At 53.7% G+C, this 22,061-nt stretch overlaps 1 protein-coding gene and 1 pseudogene across 2 annotated transcripts in view; both read right to left on the bottom strand.

Moving 5' to 3' along the window:
* LOC145339252 (secretory carrier-associated membrane protein 3-like) overlaps positions 1-16,154 on the bottom strand; it is a 31,925-nt gene extending 15,771 nt beyond the window's left edge. Inside the window, exons 1-2 of the mRNA XM_080183661.1 lie at positions 16,031-16,154; positions 3,634-3,717 (exon numbers count right to left, since the gene is read on the bottom strand). Of these exons, the coding sequence (XP_080039787.1) occupies positions 3,634-3,717; positions 16,031-16,078 (132 nt within the window). The 5' untranslated portion in view covers positions 16,079-16,154. The remainder of the gene's footprint in view (positions 1-3,633; positions 3,718-16,030) is intronic.
* A 623-nt stretch (positions 16,155-16,777) lies between these two features.
* On the bottom strand, positions 16,778-22,048 carry LOC145339253 (cytochrome P450 11B, mitochondrial-like; annotated as a pseudogene). The gene is made up of 5 exons (XR_013886013.1): positions 21,881-22,048; positions 20,243-20,321; positions 19,514-19,706; positions 17,785-17,970; positions 16,778-16,819 (listed from the first exon to the last, which is right to left on the bottom strand). The product of XR_013886013.1 is annotated as a cytochrome P450 11B, mitochondrial-like (transcript).
* Between the last annotated feature and the right edge of the window lie 13 nt (positions 22,049-22,061).

Here is a 22,061-nt window from a genome sequence, read left to right as displayed (position 1 = left end):
TTTCAAATCCCGAGAGGTAAAGGCACGGAAAGAAATACTGAGGGTTTTTTTTTAGGACCAGTTCGAATGATCACTCACCTGGAAGATTGAGATCCAGATGTGGTGGGCTTTTCAGTTTAGCGCTGTAATCTCATGTAAACAGCTGAGTGTCAACTGAATCAGATGATACAAACCTATACACTGCCTTTAACTACATGGAAATAAGGGAGAACAGCAACACACAGCAGCCCTGCTCCACCACACCCAGAGTCTGTGACCACATTAGCATACACACAGACAGGCAGCACAAGGGAAAAACACTGCAAGCTCGCTGCTGTGACTAACTTCCTGATGGAGTGCTCTCCCATCCCCTCTGTATGCTAAATGAACTGTTAACTCAGTCCCCTGGGCTCTTATCACATGTATCCCTGGAGGCAGTGACATTGTTTCTGGACTAGTAATCCAGGGTAATGTTCTGGGGAGCCGGGTTCAAATCCCACCACAGCAGAGGGTGAAATCTGAATTCAGTAAAAACCTGGAGTGAACAGTCAGACAAATACACCCGGTTCACTAATGTCCTTTAGGCAAGGAAATCTGCCATCTTTACCTGGTCTGGCCTATATGTAATTCCAGAGCCACAGCAATAGGGTTGACCCTCAGGGTTGGATAATAAATTTTGGCCCAGCCAGCAATGCCCACATCCCATAAACAAATGAACAAAAGCACCCCACTGCTTTCCATTCCCTTCTAGGCAGCTCCGTCTTTGTGTAGCTGTTCCAGTGATGGCTCAGAACGGACTCTTCCCAGCTGCAATGCCCCTCCTGGTTAAGCAGCTCTGGCTCCTGCCAGTGCCTGCATTCAGCCAGCACTCACTGCTCCCCACACAACCCAGGGACCTCACTGTCACCCCGCCAGTGTCTGCACTCTCACTCTGCATTCAGCCAGCACTCACTGCTCCCCACACAATCCAGGGACCTCACTGTCACCCCATCAGTGACTGCACTCTCACTCTGCATTCAGCCAGCACTCACTGCTCCCCACACAATCCAGGGACCTCACTGTCACCCCATCAGTGACTGCACTCTCACTCTGCATTCAGCCAGCACTCACTGCTCCCCACACAACCCAGGGCAGGGACCTCACTGTCACCCCGTCAGTGACTGCACTCTCACTCTGCATTCAGCCAGCACTCACTGCTCCCCACACAACCCAGGGACCTCACTGTCACCCCGTCAGTGACTGCACTCTCACTCTGCATTCAGCCAGCACTCACTGCTCCCCACACAACCCAGGGACCTCACTGTCACCCCATCAGTGACTGCACTCTCACTCTGCATTCAGCCAGCACTCACTGCTCCCCACACAATCCAGGGACCTCACTGTCACCCCATCAGTGACTGCACTCTCACTCTGCATTCAGCCAGCACTCACTGCTCCCCACACAACCCAGGGACCTCACTGTCACCCCATCAGTGACTGCACTCTCACTCTGCATTCAGCCAGCACTCACTGCTCCCCACACAACCCAGGGACCTCACTGTCATCCCGTCAGTGTCTGCACTCTCACTCTGCATTCAGCCAGCACTCACTGCTCCCCACACAATCCAGGGACCTCACTGTCACCCCATCAGTGACTGCACTCTCACTCTGCATTCAGCCAGCACTCACTGCTCCCCACACAACCCAGGGCAGGGACCTCACTGTCACCCCGTCAGTGACTGCACTCTCACTCTGCATTCAGCCAGCACTCACTGCTCCCCACACAACCCAGGGACCTCACTGTCACCCCGTCAGTGACTGCACTCTCACTCTGCATTCAGCCAGCACTCACTGCTCCCCACACAACCCAGGGACCTCACTGTCACCCCATCAGTGACTGCACTCTCACTCTGCATTCAGCCAGCACTCACTGCTCCCCACACAATCCAGGGACCTCACTGTCACCCCATCAGTGACTGCACTCTCACTCTGCATTCAGCCAGCACTCACTGCTCCCCACACAACCCAGGGACCTCACTGTCACCCCATCAGTGACTGCACTCTCACTCTGCATTCAGCCAGCACTCACTGCTCCCCACACAACCCAGGGACCTCACTGTCACCCCGTCAGTGACTGCACTCTCACTCTGCATTCAGCCAGCACTCACTGCTCCCCACACAACCCAGGGACCTCACTGTCACCCCATCAGTGACTGCACTCTCACTCTGCATTCAGCCAGCACTCACTGCTCCCCACACAACCCAGGGACCTCACTGTCACCCCGTCAGTGACTGCACTCTCACTCTGCATTCAGCCAGCACTCACTGCTCCCCACACAACCCAGGGCAGGGACCTCACTGTCACCCCGTCAGTGACTGCACTCTCACTCTGCATTCAGCCAGCACTCACTGCTCCCCACACAACCCAGGGACCTCACTGTCACCCCGTCAGTGACTGCACTCTCACTCTGCATTCAGCCAGCACTCACTGCTCCCCACACAACCCACGGCATGGACCTCACTGTCTCTCCCAATCCAATCACTCCCAATACCAACATCCAAAAATCTCAATGGCACCTTTCATTTTAATCAACGTTATCCATAAATTCCAATTTAGATCAAAATCTAATTGAGGTCTTTGTGTACAAGATATACAAAATTACAGAAAACCAGGAGTGAGTTACAACTGGAATCTAATCGAGGGGTTCGGAGTGGTTTATATATAGAATAACAGATACCCGGGAGTGAGTTACAGACTGGAATCTAATCGAGGGGTTCGGAGTGGTTTATATATAGAATAACAGATACCCGGGAGTGAGTTACAGACTGGAATCTAATTGAGGGGTTCGGGGTGGTTTATATATAGAATAACAGATACCCGGGAGTGAGTTACAGACTGGAATCTAATCGAGGGGTTCGGGGTGGTTTATATATAGAATAACAGATACCCGGGAGTGAGTTACTGACTGGAATCTAATCGAGGGGTTCGGGGTGGTTTATATATAGAATAACAGATACCCGGGAGTGAATTACAGACTGGAATCTAATCGAGGGGTTTGGGATGGTTTATATACAGAATAACAGATACCCGGGGTGAGTTCTCGACTGGAATCTAATCCAGGGGGTCGGGGTGGTTTATATATAGAATAACAGATACCGGGACCGAGTTACAGACTGGAATCTAATCGAGGGGTTCGGGGTGGTTTATATATAGAATAACAGATACCCAGGAGTGAGTTACAGACTGGAATCTAATCGAGGGGTTCGGGGTGGTTTATATATAGAATAACAGACACCCGGGAGTGAGTTACAGACTGGAATCTAATCGAGGGGTTCGGGGTGGTTTATATATAGAATAACAGATACCCGGGAGTGAGTTACAGACTGGAATCTAATCGAGGAGTTCGGGATGGTTTACACATAGAATATCAGATACCCGGGAGTGAGTTACAGGCTGGAATCTAATCGAGGGGTTCGGGATGGTTTACACATAGAATATCAGATACCTGGGAGTGAGTTATATACTGGAATCTAATCGAGGGGTTTAGTGCAAGCTTTGTTTCCTGTTTGGAATGTCACTCTCTGAGGAATACCTGCCAACTTCCTTTCTCATGGAATGTGGCACCACAAGCGACAGTCTGGTGAGATTATAGCAGTCAGTCCTGCCGCACTTACCCCTCTGCCTCCCTCGAAAGGGTTATAAAGCTGGTTCATGGCAGGCTGCTGATGCTCCATGCTGTGTTCGAGCACTGCTGGATCCTGTCAGCAAACAGCAATCAGTTAACAGAGTGAGAGACAGACAGCAAAACTGCAATGCAATATCAACTCCCCGTGTTCCCAGGCTGTGCTGAACCCAGGGATACAGGAATATAATGGTTACATCCCCAGACTGTGCTGACCCCAGGGATACAGGAATATAATGGTTGCATTCCCAGACTGTGCTGCACCCAGGGATACAGGAATATAATGGTTACATCCCCAGACTGTGCTGACCCCAGGGATACAGCAATGGAATGGTTGCATTCCCAGGCTGTGCTGCACCCAGGGATACAGGAATGGAATGGTTGCATTCCCAGGCTGTGCTGCACCCAGGGATACAGGAATGTAATGGTTGCATTCCCAGGCTGTGCTGCACCCAGGGATACAGGAATGGAATGGTTGCATTCCCAGGCTGTGCTGCACCCAGGGATACAGGAATGTAATGGTTGCATTCCCAGGCTGTGCTGCACCCAGGGGGACAGGAATGTAATGGTTGCACTCCCAGGCTGTGCTGCACCCAGGGATACAGGAATGTAATGGTTGCATTCCCAGACTGTGCTGCACCCAGGGATACAGCAATGGAATGGTTGCATTCCCAGGCTGTGCTGCACCCAGGGATACAGGAATGGAATGGTTGCATTCCCAGGCTGTGCTGCACCCAGGGATACAGGAATGGAATGGTTACATTCCCAGGCTGTGCTGCACCCAGGGATACAGGAATGTAATGGTTGCATTCCCAGACTGTGCTGCACCCAGGGATACAGCAATGGAATGGTTGCATTCCCAGGCTGTGCTGCACCCAGGGATACAGGAATGGAATGGTTGCATTCCCAGGCTGTGCTGCACCCAGGGATACAGGAATGGAATGGTTACATTCCCAGGCTGTGCTGCACCCAGGGATACAGGAATGGAATGGTTGCATTCCCAGGCTGTGCTGCACCCAGGGATACAACAATGTAATGGTTACATTCCCAGGCTGTGCTGCACCCAGGGATACAGGAATGTAATGGTTGCATTCCCAGGCTGTGCTGCACCCAGGGATACAGGAATGGAATGGTTGCATTCCCAGACTGTGCTGCACTCAGGGATACAGGAATGGAATGGCTGCATTCCCAGACTGTGCTGAACCCAAGGATACAGCAATGTAATGGTGTATTCCCAGGCTGTGCTGCACCCAGGGGTTCAGGAATGTAATGGTTACATACCCAGAGGGTGGGAGGACAGAGACAGCTCAGGCACTGGGAGTGGGAGTGAGTTAGAGGTCAGGGTAAGTCTAGATGATAGGAAAATCTCCCAGGAGAAGGAGGATCCGAGTGGGCCTGAGGGTCTTCAGTGCATCTGTTTTAATGCGAGGAGTGTGACGGATAAGACGGATGAACTTAGGGCCTTGGTGTTCACGAGGAATTTAGATGTGGTGGCAGTGACAGAGACGTGGTTAAAGGAGGGGCAGGGCTGGCAGCTAAATATTCCAGGGTATAAGTGTTTTAGGCATGATAGGGGAGGGTTGAAAAGAGGAAGGGGAGTGGCACTCTTAGTTAGGGAGCAGATCACAGCGGTGCAGAGGGAGGATAACATGGGGGGGGTTGGAAATTGAGTCTCTGTGGGTGGAGTTGAGGAATAGGAAGGGGGCCATTACTATGCTAGGAGTGTACTATAGGCCCCAACAGCCCGCAGGCAGTGGAAGAGGGTATATGTAGGGACATTTTGGACAAGCGTAGGAAGAACAGGGTTGTTGTCGTGGGAGATTTTAATCTCCCTGGGGTGGATTGGAAGGTGCCTAGAGCTGGGGGTTCAGATGGGGAGGAATTCCTAAGATGTGTATTGGAAGGGTCCTTGCAACAGTATGTAGATAGCCCGACTAGAGAGAGGGCTATACTGGATTTAGTTCTGGGCAATGAGCCGGGTCAGGTAGTTGAGGTTGCGGTAGGTGAACAAGTGGCTAATAGTGACCACAACTCTGTCTACTTTAGGATACGAATGGAAAAAGATGAGCTGTCCTAAGGGGAGGGTGCTAAATTGGGGGAAGGCTAGATACAGCCAGATTAGGCAGGAGCTTAGGGATGCAGACTGGGATAGGCTGTTGGAAGGCAAGACCACGTTAGGCATGTGGGAGTCTTTCAAACTGCAATGGGTGCAGGAAAGGCATGTGCCGGTTAGGAGGAAGGATGGGAAAGGTAGGATTAGAGATATAGAAGACCTGGTTAGGAAGAAACGAGAGGCGTATGTCAGGTCTAAGCAGCTGGGAACGGAGAGAGCGTTGGAGGAATAGAGAGAGAGTAGGAGGGATCTCAAAAGGGGAGTTAGGAGGGCAAAAAGGGGGCATGAGATGGCCTTGGCAGGTAGGATTAAGGAGAATCCAAAGGCGTTTTACTCCTATCTTAAGAGCAAAAGGGTGGCTAGGGGTAAAATCGGTTCCCTCAGGGACAGACGAGGGGAATTGTGCTTAGAGGCAGAGGGAATGGGGGAGATCCTGAATGAATACTTTGCCTCGGTATTCACGAAGGAGAGGAGCTTGATGTCTGGTACGGTCATCGAGGGAGCGGTAGACCAATTGAAAGATCCATTGATTACGAGGGAGGAAGTGTTAGGGCTTTTAGGTAGCATTAAAACCGATAAATCTCCGGGGCCCGATGGCATTTATCCTAGGCTGCTTAGGGAGGTGAGGGATAAGATTGCTGGGCCTCTGACGCAAATCTTTGTCTCTTCTTTGGACACAGGTGAGGTCCCAGAGGACTGGAGGATAGCGAACATGGTACCGTTGTTTAAAAAGGGTAGGAGGGATAGCCCGGATAACTATAGGCCAGTGAGTTTAACGTCAGTGGTAGGCAAGTTGATGGAGAGGATTCTTAGGGATAGGATGTATGAGCACTTAGAGCGTTGCAATCTGATTAAGGATACGCAGCATGGCTTTGTAAAGGGGAAGTCTTGCCTTACGAATCTGGTAGAATTCTTTGAGGAGGTGACAAAAACGGTCGACGAAGGAGGAGCCGTTGATGTCGTCTATATGCATTTCAGTAAGGCGTTTGACAAAGTCCCTCATGGTAGGTTGGTAGAGAAGATTAAAGCTCATGGGATACATGGCCAGGTTTCTAGATGGGTAGAGAACTGGCTTGCAAAGAGGAGTCACAGAGTAGTAGTGGAGGGGTTATTTTCTAGTGACAGGAGGTCTGTCACTCGTGGTGTGCCGCAGGGCTCAGTACTGGGACCTCTTCTCTTTGCAGTGTATATAAATGATTTGGAAGAGGGAGTAGGTGGTGTGATCAGCAAATTTGCTGATGACGCCAAGATGGTTGGATTGGCGAGCAGCGTCTGGCAATACAACGGGATATTGATAGGCTGGTAGATTAGGCAGATACATGGCAAATGGAGTTTAATCCGGATAAATGTGAGGTGATGCATTTTGGCCGGAATAATGTAGGGGGGAGTTATATGATAAAGGGTAAGCCCATAAGGAGTATAGAATCGCAGCGAGACCTGGGGGTGCAAGTGCACAAGTCTTTGAAGGTGGCAGTGCAAGTGGAGAGTGTGGTGAAGAAAGCCTATGGTATGTTAGCCTTTACAGGAAGGGGTATAGAATATAAGAGCTGGAGTGTAATGTTGCAGTTGTACAGAACGTTGTTAGGCCACATTTGGAGTACTGTATCCAGTTCTGGTCGCCTTACTACCGGAAGGACATGGATACTCTGGAGAGAGTGCAGAGGTGGTTTACCAGGATGTTGCCTGGTATGGAAGGACTGGGGTATGAGGAAAGATTGAATAAATTGGGGCTCTTTTCCCTTGAAAGACGGCGACTGAGGGGGGATCTAATAGAGGTATATGAGATTATGAAGGGCATAGATAGAGTAAACAGAGGTAAGCTATTTCGTATGATAGAGACACATAGGACAAGGGGCCATGGACTTAAGGTGAGGGGGGAGAGGTATAACACAGATATTAGGGGGAGGTTTTTCACACAGAAGGTAGTGGGGGTATGGAATGCTCTGCCAAGTAAGGTGGTGGAGGCAAACACGCTAGAGTCATTTAAGAGTAACTTAGACAGGCACATGACTGGGTTGAAGATGGGTGGATGTAGGAGATTGTTTTAAATAAGGGTCATTAGCATTGGGGCATCCCTGGTAAGGTAAATGGATATGGTACAATAATAATGCTTTTTTTCTCTTTTCATTCACAGGTTTTAAGTCGGTCCGCCTTGTGTCCAACAAGGGGCATACACGCGATGGGTCGTACTGGGGCTGCTCTTGGTTGTTCGAGATTGGCCTAGTGCTTCATGTCGTTAGTGTGTGCCTAAACTGGACCAGATACTGGGCAAGACGACAGCTCAGTGACTATCACTGATTGCTGTGCAGACACATGGATTTGGGCCAGTGTCTGTGGGAGTTTGCGCATCCTCCCTGTACTTGCGTGGGTTTTCTCCGGGTGCTCCGGTTTCCTCCCACACCCTAAAGATGTGCTGTTAGGCTGATTGGCAGTAATAAATTGTCCCTAAATTAGTTTTCCTCAATGTGGATGGCCATAAAACATTAGACAAGGGTCATGGGTGGAGGGGGGGGACTGGTGGTGTTGGCATGGCGGTGCGGGCTCATTGGGCCGAAGGGCCTGTTTCCCGGGCTGTTTTTGTTCTTTGTTCAGACTGTGCTGCACCCAGGGGTACAGGAATGTAATGGTTACATTCCCAGACTGTGCTGCACCCAGAGATACAGCAATGTAATGGCTGCATTCCCAGGCTGTGCTGCACCCAGGGGTACAGGAATTTAATGGTTACATTCCCAGACTGTGCTGCACCCAGGGATACAGCAATGTAATGGTTACAACCCCAGGCTGTGCAGTACCCAGGGGTACAGGAATGTAATAGTTACATCCCCAGGCTGTGCTGTACACAGGGATACAGGAATGTAATGGTTACATCCCCAGGCTGTGCTGCACCCAAGAGTACAGGAATGTAATGGTTACATTCCCAGACTGTGCTGCACCCAGGGGTACAGCAATGTAATGGTTACATTCCTAGACTGTGCTGTACCTAGAGATACAGCAATGCAATGGTTTCATCCCCAGATGGTGCTGAACCCAGGGGTACAGGAATGTAATGGTTACATTCCCAGACTGTGCTGTACCTAGGGATACAGGAATGGAATGGTTACATTCCCAGACGGTGCTGAACCCAGCGGTACAGGAATGTAATGATTACATTCCCAGATTGTGCTGCACCCAGAGATACAGCAATGTAATGGCTGCATTCCCAGGCTGTGCTGCACCCAGGGGTACAGGAATTTAATGGTTACATTCCCAGACTGTGCTGCACCCAGGGATACAGCAATGTAATGGTTACAACCCCAGGCTGTGCAGTACCCAGGGGTACAGGAATGTAATAGTTACATCCCCAGGCTGTGCTGTACACAGGGATACAGGAATGTAATGGTTACATCCCCAGGCTGTGCTGCACCCAAGAGTACAGGAATGTAATGGTTACATTCCCAGACTGTGCTGCACCCAGGGGTACAGCAATGTAATGGTTACATTCCTAGACTGTGCTGTACCTAGGGATACAGCAATGCAATGGTTTCATCCCCAGATGGTGCTGAACCCAGGGGTACAGGAATGTAATGGTTACATTCCCAGACTGTGCTGTACCTAGGGATACAGGAATGGAATGGTTACATTCCCAGACGGTGCTGAACCCAGCGGTACAGGAATGTAATGATTACATTCCCAGATTGTGCTGCACCCAGGGATACAGCAATGTAATGGTTACATCCCCAGGCTGTGCTGCACCCAGGGGTACAGGAATGTAATGGTTACATCCCCAGGCTGTGCTGTACACAGGGAGACAGGAGTGTAATGGTTACATCCCCAGGCTGTGCTGTACACAGGGAGACAGGAGTGTAATGGTCACATTCCCGGACTGTGCTGTATTCTGGCATACAGCAATGTAATTTTTAAGCCTATAAAAGAAATATTGCTTAATTGGAACTGAGTAGTGATAAGTTAGAAGTGAAGAGTTGCCTCTTTTCATGTTTAAAGACTGTTCCACTATTCATCTGTTTCATTTTATTAAAGTTATACTTAAATGGTTTTGAATAAAGCATGTTTTGATAAAAGTCTCTAGATGGTGACTGGAATTATTCTGGGGGCTAGACATCCTTTCCTCACATTAACACCAAGATAGAAAGATTGTTGGGGTCTGGTCTAGCTTCACAATACACCTTGGGGTTCTGGTCTGGCACCCAAACACCCTACATCTTCCAATGGAGGACTAACACCCAATCGTGGTATTATCCCACCTGACAGCACCTACCCGAGGATATATTCCCAGGCTCATTGTATCGCAATGTGATGACACCCTCGTCTACAGTGTAAAGTGGGTTGTCTGAATCTGTATCATTCCCATACCACACTCAGTACTAATTGTCTGAGCCAGCAGCTGCAAATGGCACTGTTAGGGTGATGGATCAGAACCCCAAGATACCTGGGGGCGGCGGGTCAGAGCCCAACCCGAGAACAGAGGGATCTGGAAATACAGATACACAATTCCCTAAAAGTGGCGTCACAGGTAGATAGGGTCATAAAGAGTGCTTTTGGAATACTGGCCTTTATAAATCAAAGTATTGAGTATAAGAGTTGGAAAGTTATGATGAGGTTGTATAAGACATCGGTGAGGCCGAATTTAGAGTATTGTATGCAGTTTTGGTCACCTAATGACAGGAAGGATATTAATAAGGTTGAAAGAGTGCAGAGAAGGTTTACAAGGATGTTGCCGGGTCTTAAGAAACTGAGTGACAGAGAAAGGTTGAATAGGTTAGGACTTTATTCCCTGGAGCGTAGAAGAATGAGGGGAGATTTGATAGAGGTGTATAAAATTATGATGGGTATAGATAGTGAATGCAAGCAGGCTTTTTCCACTGAGGCTAGGGGAGGAAAAAACAGAGGCCATGGGTTAAGGGTGAAAGGGGAAAAGTTTAAGGGAATACTGGCGGGGGGCTTCTTCACGCAGAGAGTGGTGGGAGTGTGGAATGCACTGCCAGATGAAGTGGCAAATGCAGGCTCACTTAACATTTAAGAAAAACTTCGACAGGTACATGGATGAGAGGGGTGTGGAGGGATATGGTCCAGGTGCAGGTGCAAAAAATGGTTCGGTACAGACAAGAAGGGCCAAAGGGCCTGTTTCTGTGCTGTAATGTTCTATGGTTCTGACACATTAGACCCCGACTGGGGGGGGGGGGGGGGGGCACGGATAACACCCCACCCAAGGAGGGGGGGCCACGGATTAGACCCCAACAACTTCTCTATTTTGCCATAATAGTGAGGAAAGGATATCTTTTTTGCCATGAATGATTCCACTGACAAAGCAGGAATCTTTTACAGTGAAACTAATATTCTTTAATAACACTGTCTAAATATAACCCTAACAACTGAAGCAGCTTAACCATCAACAGTCAAACATTCAAGGCACCAATTTTACTTTCCTGTTTATGATTGTCCCAGCTCCGATGGAACCCCATTTATATACAGACCAAAAACAAATAAATACAGTTAACAAATTCAGGCATACTTGCCATAAATTGTGTTAACAATCTCAAAGCTTTCAGAAAGATTTTGTGGAAAGAGAGTGAATTCTCAGGAGCAGCCTGCACATGCCTCTGATTGCAACCCCTTAAGTCTTTCCCTGCTACAGACCTAGTTCCTTTCATTAGCTCCTGATGGATAATTCATAAACATGTCAGTCAACCTAATCAAAAACCCGAGGGGACATCTTCATCTACAAATAAAACTCCATTAGCTCTCGCCGAAGTAAACAATACTTGGCTAAAGTAATTATCATGCTTTTCCACCATTTGAGCGGCACTCCCTCCAGACATACTGACTGCCTGTTGAATAATGCTGAATTTTTACACATGACCCTTAAACATAAAGTAACGCCCCCATCAATGGTATTATCACCACAGTACAAAGGCCTACTGAGAAACTCCAACTTACCCAATTCAAATCTTTCACTCTCCACAAACAAGAAATAGAAACTAGCTCGAAGATGAAATTGCAGAACTCTGGCAGGTCCCAAACCAGTCAAAGCATATGTATGCTTACGCATACTTCCACACTTACGCAAGGATATTTTGGCCTTGGAGGGAGTGCAGAGGAGGTTTACTAGGCTGATACCGGAGTTGAGGGGGTTGAGCTATGAGGAGAGGCTGAATAAACTAGGCTTGTACTTGTGAGAGTTTAGAAGAATGAGGGGAGATCTCACTGAGACGTATAAGATGATGAATGGGATGGATAGGATAGAGGTGGAGAGGCTCTTCCCGCTCAGAAAGGACAGTAGGACTAGGGGGGCACAGCCTCAAGATAAAGGGGGGACGGTTTAGAACGGAGTTGAGGAGGAACTTCTTCACTCAAAGGGTGGTGAATCTCTGGAATTCTCTGCCCGTTGAGGTGGTGGAGGCTGCCTCGCTAAATATTTTTAAGACACGGGTTGATGGGTTTTTGATAAGCGAGGGGATTAAGGGTTATGGGGAGAGGGTGGGAATGTGGAACTGAGACACGACAGATCAGCCATGATCTTATTGAATGGCGGGGCAGGCTCGAAGGGCTGGATGGCCTACTCCTGCTCCTATTTCTTATGTTCTTATGTCCCACTCAATACTATTGGACACAGCACATCCAACCAGAAGCAGCAAGATTACCAAACAAATTTGGATACGGCAGTCTGCTAGGTCAGCCACTGACCTCACCACAAGTCTGAACAAACCCATATCTGGCTGACATTCGGAAAACACGGAGCTTTACTCTGTATCTAACCCTGTGCCGTACCTGTCCTGGGACTGTTTGATGGGGGAATGCAGAGGGAACTTTACTCTGTATTTAACCCCGTGCTTTACCTGTCCTGTGAGTTTTTGATGGGGGGGGACAGTGTAGAGGGAACTTTACTCTGTATTTAACCCTGTACTGTACCTGTCCTGTGAGTTTTTGATGGGGGGGGGGACAGTGTAGAGGGAGCTTTACTCTGTATTTAACCCTGTGCTGTACCTGTCCTGGGACTATGTTTGATGGGGACAGTGTAGAGGGAGCTTTACTCTGTATCAAACCTCGTGCTGTACCTGTCCTGGGAATGTTTGATGGGGAGAGCATAGGGGAAGTTTTACTCTGTATCTAACCTGTGCTGTACCTGTCCTGGGAAAGTTTGTTACCACCAACCATGGCTCTTTAAGAGTTCCAAACAGTAGGGAACAGATTACCTCTATAATGGTACCACAGGCCCATCCTCAGTTCCTGAGGCCTCAATTTTACAGCAGATATTTTTCCCCATTCCTGTCCTGATTTCAGTCAGGGGTATCTGGGAATCCTCGATCCCTTGTGAACTGAAGAAGCATACACACAGCAGGGAAACAGAGAGTGAAACCCCAGCAATGATTCATCCATCATTGCACGAGAATGTGGAGAGCAGCTGAACCGCTTCCTCCCTAATGGCATGATATCAGCATTCTCAATTTCGTCTCCACCTATCCATTCTTTGGTAAATTTCAAAATCAGACAGATCTCCCTGGCTCAGCAGCAAGTCAGAGACAGTGCGGTTACACAGAGCTCAGAGGTGACTCCTGCTCACCATTACTGATCTTTATTCCCCATGCTTTCCAGGAAGTGAATAGTAATTCCTCAGCTGTTCTGGAGGGTTCTGAATTCCTGTCTCTGTTGGTGTTCACATCCAAGAAAGCACAGGCCAGCCAAGTCCAAAACTTCAATCCCACTGTGTGACACTCAGCCACAACCTGGGTTAGAGAGAAAGAGTGGGGATATCAGCCAGGGTTCCTGCTCCTGATCACTGTCCAGTGATCCCTGGGTTACAGAGAGAGAGGGGAAATCAGCCAGGGTTCCTGCTCCTGATCACTGTCCAGTGATCCCTGGGTTAGAGAGAGAGAGGGGAAATCAGCCAGGGTTCCTGCTCCTGATCACTGTCCAGTGATCCTGGGTTAGAGAGAGAGAGGGGAAATCAGCCAGGGTTCCTGCTCCTGATCATTGTCCAGTGATCCCTGAGTTAGAGAGTGGGGAAATCAGGCAGGGTTCCTGCTCCTGATCACTGTCCAGTGACCCCTGGGTTAGAGAGCGAGAGGGAAATCAGCCAGGGTTCCTGCTCCTGATCACTGTCCAATGACCTCAGGGTTAGAGAGAGAGAGGGGAAATCAGCCAGGGTTCCTGCTCCTGATCACTGTCCAGTGACCCCTGGGTCAGAGAGAGGGGAAATCAGCCAGGGATCCTGTTCCTGATCACTGTCCAGTGATCCCTGGGTTAGAGAGAGAGAGGAAATCAGCCAGGGTTCCTGCTCCTGATCACTGTCCAGTGACCCCTGGGTCAGAGAGAGGGGAAATCAGCCAGGGATCCTGTTCCTGATCACTGTCCAGTGACCCCAGCGCCTGGTGATCTTGTGAGCAGTTTCATTCTGTAACAAGCAGACAATTTGTTGATAATGACTGAAAATGTAGGTCATGGGACAGGATGTTGCTCTCACACACTCCTGCCTCAGAAATAGCTAAACCCAAACAGACACTTCCACCAAGAAAGGAGGCAATAGCCATGTGATCAGACGAATTGCTCGACTATTAATCCAGAAACTCAGCTAATGTTCTGGGGGACCGGGGTTTGAATTCCGCCACAGCAGATGGTGGAATATGAATTCAATAAAAAATATCGGGAATTAAGCATCTGATGACCCACTGTCACTCTCCCCCAACACACTACACACATGTACACACTTCCCCGTCACTGACTCCACCCCCACACACACAGCTCTGTGTACGTGCTCCCCCCATCACTGACTCTACCCCCACAACTCGCACACAGCACCATGTACACCTCTTCCCTGTCACTGACTCTACCCATATTCACAACCCCACGTACACACTCCTTGATGGTAGATTTTATTTGTTGTGATTCTAAATATCACAGTTAGATGACATTATTATCAGGCCCAGTATATGGCTGGTGTTGGATTAATGGGAAATGTCCAGCCTCTGACACTGATTTGCAGTCCACCTCTCAGTCCCAGTCTCCTGAGGTTGCTGTTGTTCCCACTGGTATTCCAGGCTGTGGGAATTGTCACGTATGCTGTTAACATGTCTGCTCACCTCAAGCTGATTCAGACCAACCCAAAGCGCTTTCCAAACAACGACACGATGCTGAGGTCCAGTAACTTTTATGAGGTGGAAAATGCAGGGAGCAAGCACGGGTGGCACAGTGGGTTAGCGCTGCTGCCTCACAGCGCCAGGGACCCAGGTTCGATTCCCAGCAGCATGGTGACACAGTGGATTAACACTGCTGCCTCACAGCAGCAGGGACCCAGGTTCGATTCCCAGTAGCACGGTGACACAGTGGGTTAGCACTGCTGCCTCACAGTGCCAGGGACCCGGGTTCGATTCCCAGCAGCACGGTGACACAGTGGATTAGCACTGCTGCCTCACAGCAGCAGGGACCCAGGTTCGATTCCCAGTAGCACGGTGACACAGTGGGTTAGCACTGCTGCCTCACAGCGTCAGGGACCCGGGTTCAATCCCTGGCTTTTGGTCACTGTCCGTGTGGAGTCTGCACGTTCTCCCTGTGTCTGCGTGGGTTTCCCCCGGTGCTCTGGTTTCCTCCCACATTCCAAAGATGTGCGGGTTAGGGTGGATTGGCCGTGCTAAATTGTCCCTTAGTGTCCAAAGATGTGCAGGTTAGGTGGATTGGCCATGATAAATTGTCCCTTAGTGTCCAAAGATGTGCAGGTTAGGTGGATTGGCTATGCTAAATTGTCCCTTAGTATACAAAGATGAGTAGGTTAGGTGGCCGTTCCTCTAACCTACAGTGGTTAGCGCTGCTGCCTCACAACGCCAGCGACCCGGGTTCGATTCCCGGTTTGGGTCACTGTCTGTGTGGAGTCTGCACGTTCTCCCCGTGTCTGCATGGGTTTCCCCTGGGTGCTCCGATTTCCTCCCGGAGTCCAAAGATGTGCGGGTTAGGGAGCATTGGCCGTGATAAATTGTCCCTTTGTGTCAGGGGGTCAAGTGAGGGTAGGTGTATGGGGATACAGGGATAGGGTGGGATTGTTGTCAGTGCAGACTCGATGGGTCAAATGGCTTCTTCCTGCACTGTAGGGATTCTGTGAGAATATTTTACCGTCTCGGTGAGGGTGACCCCCAGATACAGGAGGGGATCAGCCCGATACAGACACTCAACCCACCCCCCAAACAGGGAGATACTTTAATATCAACCAAAACAGCACCCCCCAACACTGCAGCACCCCCTCAGCACTGACCCTCCCACAGTGCGGCGCTCCCCCCCCGGTGTTTCTCACCTCGAAGGGGTTGATGTCGGTGTTTTGGGGGTCCTGTTGCCGGGACATGGCGGTGTCAGAGTGGGGGGAAGAGGCCGGGGCTGCGGGTTCAGGGGCTCCGGCCCCGCGGGGAGAGTGGCGGCGGCGGCGGCGGCGGCGGCTCCGGGCGGCGGTTGAAGCCTCAACCTCCAGCAGCGCGAGCTCCCGGCGCCGACTCCGCCCCTCCCTCCCGCGCCGACTCCGCCCCCCCTCCCTCCAGCGCCGACTCCGCCCCCCCTCCCTCCCGCGCCGGCTCCGCCCCCCCTCCCTCCCGCGCCGGCTCCGCCCCCCCTCCCTCCCGCGCCGACTCCGCCCCCCTCCCTCCCTCCCTCCCTCCCGCCCTCCCTCCTACACCGGCTCCGCCCCCCTCCCTCCCTCCCGCGCCGGCTCCGCCCCCCTCCCTCCCACCCTCCCTCCTACACCGGCTCCGCCCCCCTCCCCCCTCCCGCGCCGGCTCCGCCCCCCTCCCTGCCTCCCTCCCGCGCCGGCTCCGCCCCCCTCCCTGCCTCCCTCCCGCGCCGGCTCCGCCCCCCTCCCTGCCTCCCTCCCGCGCCGGCTCCGCCCCCTCCCTCCTGCGCCGGCTCCGCCCCCTCCCTCCCGCGCCGGCTCCGCCCCCCTCCCTCCCTCCGGCGCCGGCTCCGCCCCCCTCCCTCCCTCCCGCGCCGGCTCCGCCCCCCTCCCTGCCTCCCTCCCGCGCCGGCTCCGCCCCCCCGTCTCTGAGAGAGAGTTCTAGGAGAAGGAGCTCAGTAGCGCCCCCGTCCTTTGTGCGAGCTGGGAGGAGCAGGATTCCGTCAGGCTAAGGGAATTCAGTGGGATTTATTTTCCTGGTGAAGCTGCTGCAGAAGCCACAAGTTACAGCGTTAGCTGGGAGAGAATAATCGAGACCCCGAGGCAGCTCACGCAGACTTTATTTCAAACAATGTTTCTCTCAGAGTCCCAGATCATTTCAGATACCAGCCATTCACTCCATCGAGGGCTGTACTGACCCACTGAGTGATGGGTGGACTTTTTACTGTGTTTACCCCAGTCCAACACTGGCATGGCCACATGGTGATGGTCGAGTCAGGGGATATGAAAGGTGGAGGTGTCACTGTTCGCCGCTGCTTCTGGGGTTTGGTGAGTGAACCCAGGGGAATGAAAGGGAGACCCTTCCCCACTCTCACAGACAAGCGATTCCTCCCCATGCAGTCCCTGAAGCACTCACCCCACCTCCCCCCTCCCCACCCCGCCCACCATCCCCTCTTCCTCCCGTCCCCCTCCCCCTTCCTCCCGTCCCCTCCCCTTCCTCCCGTCCCCCTTCCTCCCGTCTCCATCCTCCCCCTCCTCCATCATCCTCCCCCTCCTCCCCCTCCTCCATCCTCCCCATCCTCCATCCTCCCCCTCCTCCATCATCCCTCCCCTCCTCCCCTCCCTCCATCCTCCTCCCCCTCCTCCCCCTCCTCCATCCTCCCCCATCATCCTCCATCCTCCATCCTCCCCCTCCTCCCCTCCTCCCCTCCTCCATCCTCCACTCCTCGTCCCCCTCCTCCATCCTCCACTCCTCGTCCTCCCCTCCTCGTCCCCCCCTCCTCGTCCCCCTCCATCCTCCCCTCCTCATTCCCCCTCCTCGTCCTCCCCCTCCGTCCTCCCCTCCTCGTCCCCCTCCTCGTCCCCCCCCTCCTCGTCCCCCCCATCCTCCCTCCTCGTCCCCCTCCATCCTCCTCCATCCTCCCCCATCCTCCCCTCCGTCCCCCTACCCCTCCATCCTCTGTCTCCCCGTCCCCCTCCCCCCAGTGTCCGGAGCTGTGCTCTCTCTGCCCACGCTGTTCCGGGGGAATGGGTCTCAGAGTGAGGAGGGGGGGCTCATCCACCATCACAATAAATCCATAAATAAGTTTAACATCCGCCTTGGATTTGCTGACAATCCGGAACTTTCTCAACACCTGGGGGAGAGACAGACAGAGATCAGGCTCAAACTGAGGGAGGTGACCCTGAGAGCAGTGAGGGGGGTAGGGAGGTGTGTGAGGGGGGATAGGGAGGTGTGTGAGGGGGGATAGGGAGGTGTGTGAGGGGGGATAGGGAGGTGTGTGAGGGGGGATAGGGAGGTGTGTGAGGGGGGATAGGGAGATGTGTGAAGGGGTAGGAGGTGTGTGAGGGGGGTAGGGAGGTGTGTGAGGGGGGGTAGGGAGGTGTGTGAGGGGAGGTAGGGAGGTGTGTGAGGGGGGATTGGGAGGAGTGTGAGGGGGATTGGGAGGAGTGTGAGGGGGGATAGGGAGGTGTGTGATGAGGATAGGGAGGAGTGTGAGGGGGGATAGGGAGGAGTGTGAGGGGGGATAGGGAGGAGTGTGAGGGGGGATAGGGAGGAGTGTGAGGGGGGATAGGGAGGAGTGTGAGGGGGGATAGGGAGGAGTGTGAGGGGGATAGGGAGGGGTGTGAAGGGGGATAGGGAGGGTGTGAGGGGGATAGGGAGGAGTGTGAGGGGGATAGGGAGGAGTGTGAGGGGGGATAGGGAGGAGTGTGAGGGGGGATAGGGAGGAGTGTGAGGGGGGATAGGGAGGAGTGTGAGGGGGATAGGGAGGAGTGTGAGGGGGATAGGGAGGAGTGTGAGGGGGATAGGGAGGAGTGTGAGGGGGGATAGGGAGGAGTGTGAGGGGGATAGGGAGGAGTGTGAGGGGGATAGGGAGGATTGGGAGGAGGTGTGAGGGGGATAGGGAGGAGTGTGAGGGGGGATAGGGAGGAGTGTGAGGGGGGATAGGGAGGAGTGTGAGGGGGATAGGGAGGAGTGTGAGGGGGATAGGGAGGAGTGTGAGGGGGGATAGGGAGGATTGGAGGAGTGTGAGGGGGGATAGGGAGGAGTGTGAGTGCCTCACACTCACCCCACTCACAGCCCAGGCTGTGATCCATGAGGATCCACTGGATTCCAGAGAATCAGCGCTCCCCGCCCCGGATTACTAACAGAGGGGCTGGAACACCCCCCCCCACTCCCCCTCATAGACTCACAGACAGCCAGGAATACAACCAAACCCCCACCCCCGGGCCCGGGGAGGGGGTGATGGCTGTGGGGAATCCCCCCCTGGGCCCGGGGAGGGGGTGATGGCTGTGGGGAATCCCCCCCCCTGGGCCCGGGGAGGGGGTGATGGCTGTGGGGAATCCCCCCCCTGGGCCCGGGGAGGGGGTGATGGCTGTGGGGAATCCCCCCCCCCCCTGGGCCCGGGGAGGGGTGATGGCTGTGGGGAATCCCCCCCCTGGGCCCGGGGAGGGGGTGATGGCTGTGGGGAATCCCCCCCCGCTGGGCCTGGGGAGGGGGTGATGGCTGTGGGGAATCCCCCCCCTGGGCCTGGGGAGGGGGTGATGGCTGTGGGGAATCCCCCCCCTGGGCCTGGGGAGGGGGTGATGGCTGTGGGGAATCCCCCCCCCTGGCCCGGGGAGGGGTGATGGCTGTGGGGAATCCTCCCCCTGGGCTCCGGGAGAATTGGGGGTACTCACATGGATCAGGAAGAGGGCGATCTCAGTCTCGGCCACCCTGCGTCCAATACACTGCCGAACCCCCGAAACCAAAGGACAGAGCCTGGAAATAGTTAGTGTCAGCAGACAGCCAGCGGCTGGGGTTATATCGCTGGGGTTCGGGGAAGATGACTGCACTCCGGCCCAGAGAATAGATACCAGCCTGAACCAACGTCTGCCGGGACACACAGAGATAAACGTCATTAAAACAGGGCAAACTCCCACAGCAATTCATCATCCCCCGAAACAATTACATTTCTATAGCAACCTACAGCTCCCCCACACTCCCTCAGCACTGACCCCCCCCACCCCCGACAGTGCAGTGTTCCCTCAGCACCAACCCTCCCACAGTGCGGCGCTCCCTCAGCACCGACCCTCCCCACAGTGCGGCACCCCCTCGGCACCGACCCTCCCACAGTGCAGCGCTCCCTCGGCACTGACCCTCCCACAGTGCGGCGCTCCCTCAGCACTGACCCTCCCCACAGTGCGGCGCTCCCTCAGCACCGACCCTCCCACAGTGCGGCGCTCCCTCGGCACTGACCCTCCCACAGTGCGGCGCTCCCTCGGCACCGACCCTCCCACAGTGCGGCGCTCCCTCAGCACCGACCCTCCCACAGTGCGGCGCTCCCTCGGCACCGACCCTCCCACAGTGCGGCGCTCCCTCGGCACCGACCCTCCCACAGTGCGGCGCTCCCTCATTATTGTACTTACACCCGCTGGGATGTGGTAGTTCTGAATGACGATATCTCTAACGGGATATCGCTGAATTGTCACCCCAATGGGATACAACCTGGGGGGTCAGACAGATGAAGTTAGTAGACAGATCTTAACTAAATTGAGTCTTTGGAAGGCACTCTGTTCCAATCCCCAGGATACACTCACTCAGTATGGGGTAAACAATACATCCTCCGAGCATCAGGCTATTTAACCACTGCGTGCTTCACATATTGCTTTCTCAAAGGGGTCAGTGACAGTGATCAGGAGCAGGAACCCTGGCTGATTTCCCCTCTCTCTCTCTAACCCAGGGATCACTGGACAGTGATCAGGAGCAGGAACCCTGGCTGATTTCCCCTCTCTCTGACCCAGGGATCACTGGACAGTGATCAGGAGCAGGAACCCTGGCTGATTTCCCCTCTCTCTAACCCAGGGATCACTGGACAGTGATCAGGAGCAGGAACCCTGGCTGATTTCCCCTCTCTCTCTAACCCAGGGATCACTGGACAGTGATCAGGAGCAGGAACCCCTGGCTGATTTCCCCTCTCTCTGACCCAGGGATCACTGGACAGTGATCAGGAGCAGGAACCCTGGCTGATTTCCCCTCTCTCTCTAACCCAGGGATCACTGGACAGTGATCAGGAGCAGGAACCCTGGCTGATTTCCCCTCTTTCTCTCTAACCCAGGGATCACTGGACAGTGATCAGGAGCAGGAACCCTGGCTGATTTCCCCTCTCTCTCTCTAACCCAGGGATCACTGGACAGTGATCAGGAGCAGGAACCCTGGCTGATTTCCCTCTCTCTCTAACCCAGGGATCACTGGACAGTGATCAGGAGCAGGAACCCTGGCTGATTTCCCCTCCCTCTCTCTAACCCAGGATCACTGGACAGTGATCAGGAGCAGGAACCCTGGCTGATTTCCCCCTCTCTCTCTAACCCAGGGTTGGGGGCGAGGGTCTGGGAGCTTGGAGCTGTGTGGAGTGGGGGCTGTGGGGGAGTGGGGGCTGTGGGGGAGTGGGGGCTGTGGGGGAGTGTGGGCTGTGGGGGAGTGGGGGCTGTGGGAGTGGGGCTGTGTGGGAGTGGGAGCTGTGTGGGAGTGGGGGCTGTGGGAGTGGGGGCTGTGGGAGTGGGGCTGTGTGGGAGTGGGGGCTGTGTGGGAGTGGGGGCTGTGTGGGAGTGGGGGCTGTGTGGGAGTGGGGGCTGTGTGGGAGTGGGGCTGTGGGAGTGGGGGCTGTGTGGGAGTGGGGGCTGTGTGGGAGTGGGGGCTGTGTGGGAGTGGGGCTGTGGGAGTGGGGGCTGTGTGGGAGTGGGGGCTGTGGGGAGTGGGGGCTGTGTGGGAGTGGGGGCTGTGTGGGAGTGGGGGCTGTGGGAGTGGGGGCTGTGTGGAGTGGGGGCTGTGTGGGAGTGGGGGCTGTGTGGGAGTGGGGGCTGTGTGGGAGTGGGGGCTGTGTGGGAGTGGGGGCTGTGTGGGAGTGGGGGCTGTGTGGGAGTGGGGGCTGTGGGGGCTGTGTGGGAGTGGGGGCTGTGTGGGAGTGGGGCTGTGTGGGAGTGGGGCTGTGTGGAGTGGGGGCTGTGTGGGAGTGGGGGTTGTGGGAGTGGGGGAGCAGTTGGGACAGTGGTTATCCGGAACTTTACCGCAGTGTTTCTTTGATTGCTGCCCTGAGGAGGGGGACTGTTTGCAGTAGTTTACAGACATCCCCCTCAGCTGCTCGATGGGCTGCATCCACCTCCCCTGCGGAGGGCAGTTTGTACATCAGGGTTACGAGCGAGTTCAAACAGGGTGAAGAGGAGACTGTGTGCTGTCTGTGGAGAGAGA

The sequence above is a fragment of the Carcharhinus amblyrhynchos genome, unplaced genomic scaffold, assembly GCF_965287045.1.
Source record: "Carcharhinus amblyrhynchos unplaced genomic scaffold, sCarAmb.v2.hapA chromosome_361, whole genome shotgun sequence".
Lineage (NCBI taxonomy): Eukaryota > Metazoa > Chordata > Chondrichthyes > Carcharhiniformes > Carcharhinidae > Carcharhinus > Carcharhinus amblyrhynchos.
This window is presented reverse-complemented; position numbering and strand designations above follow the sequence as displayed.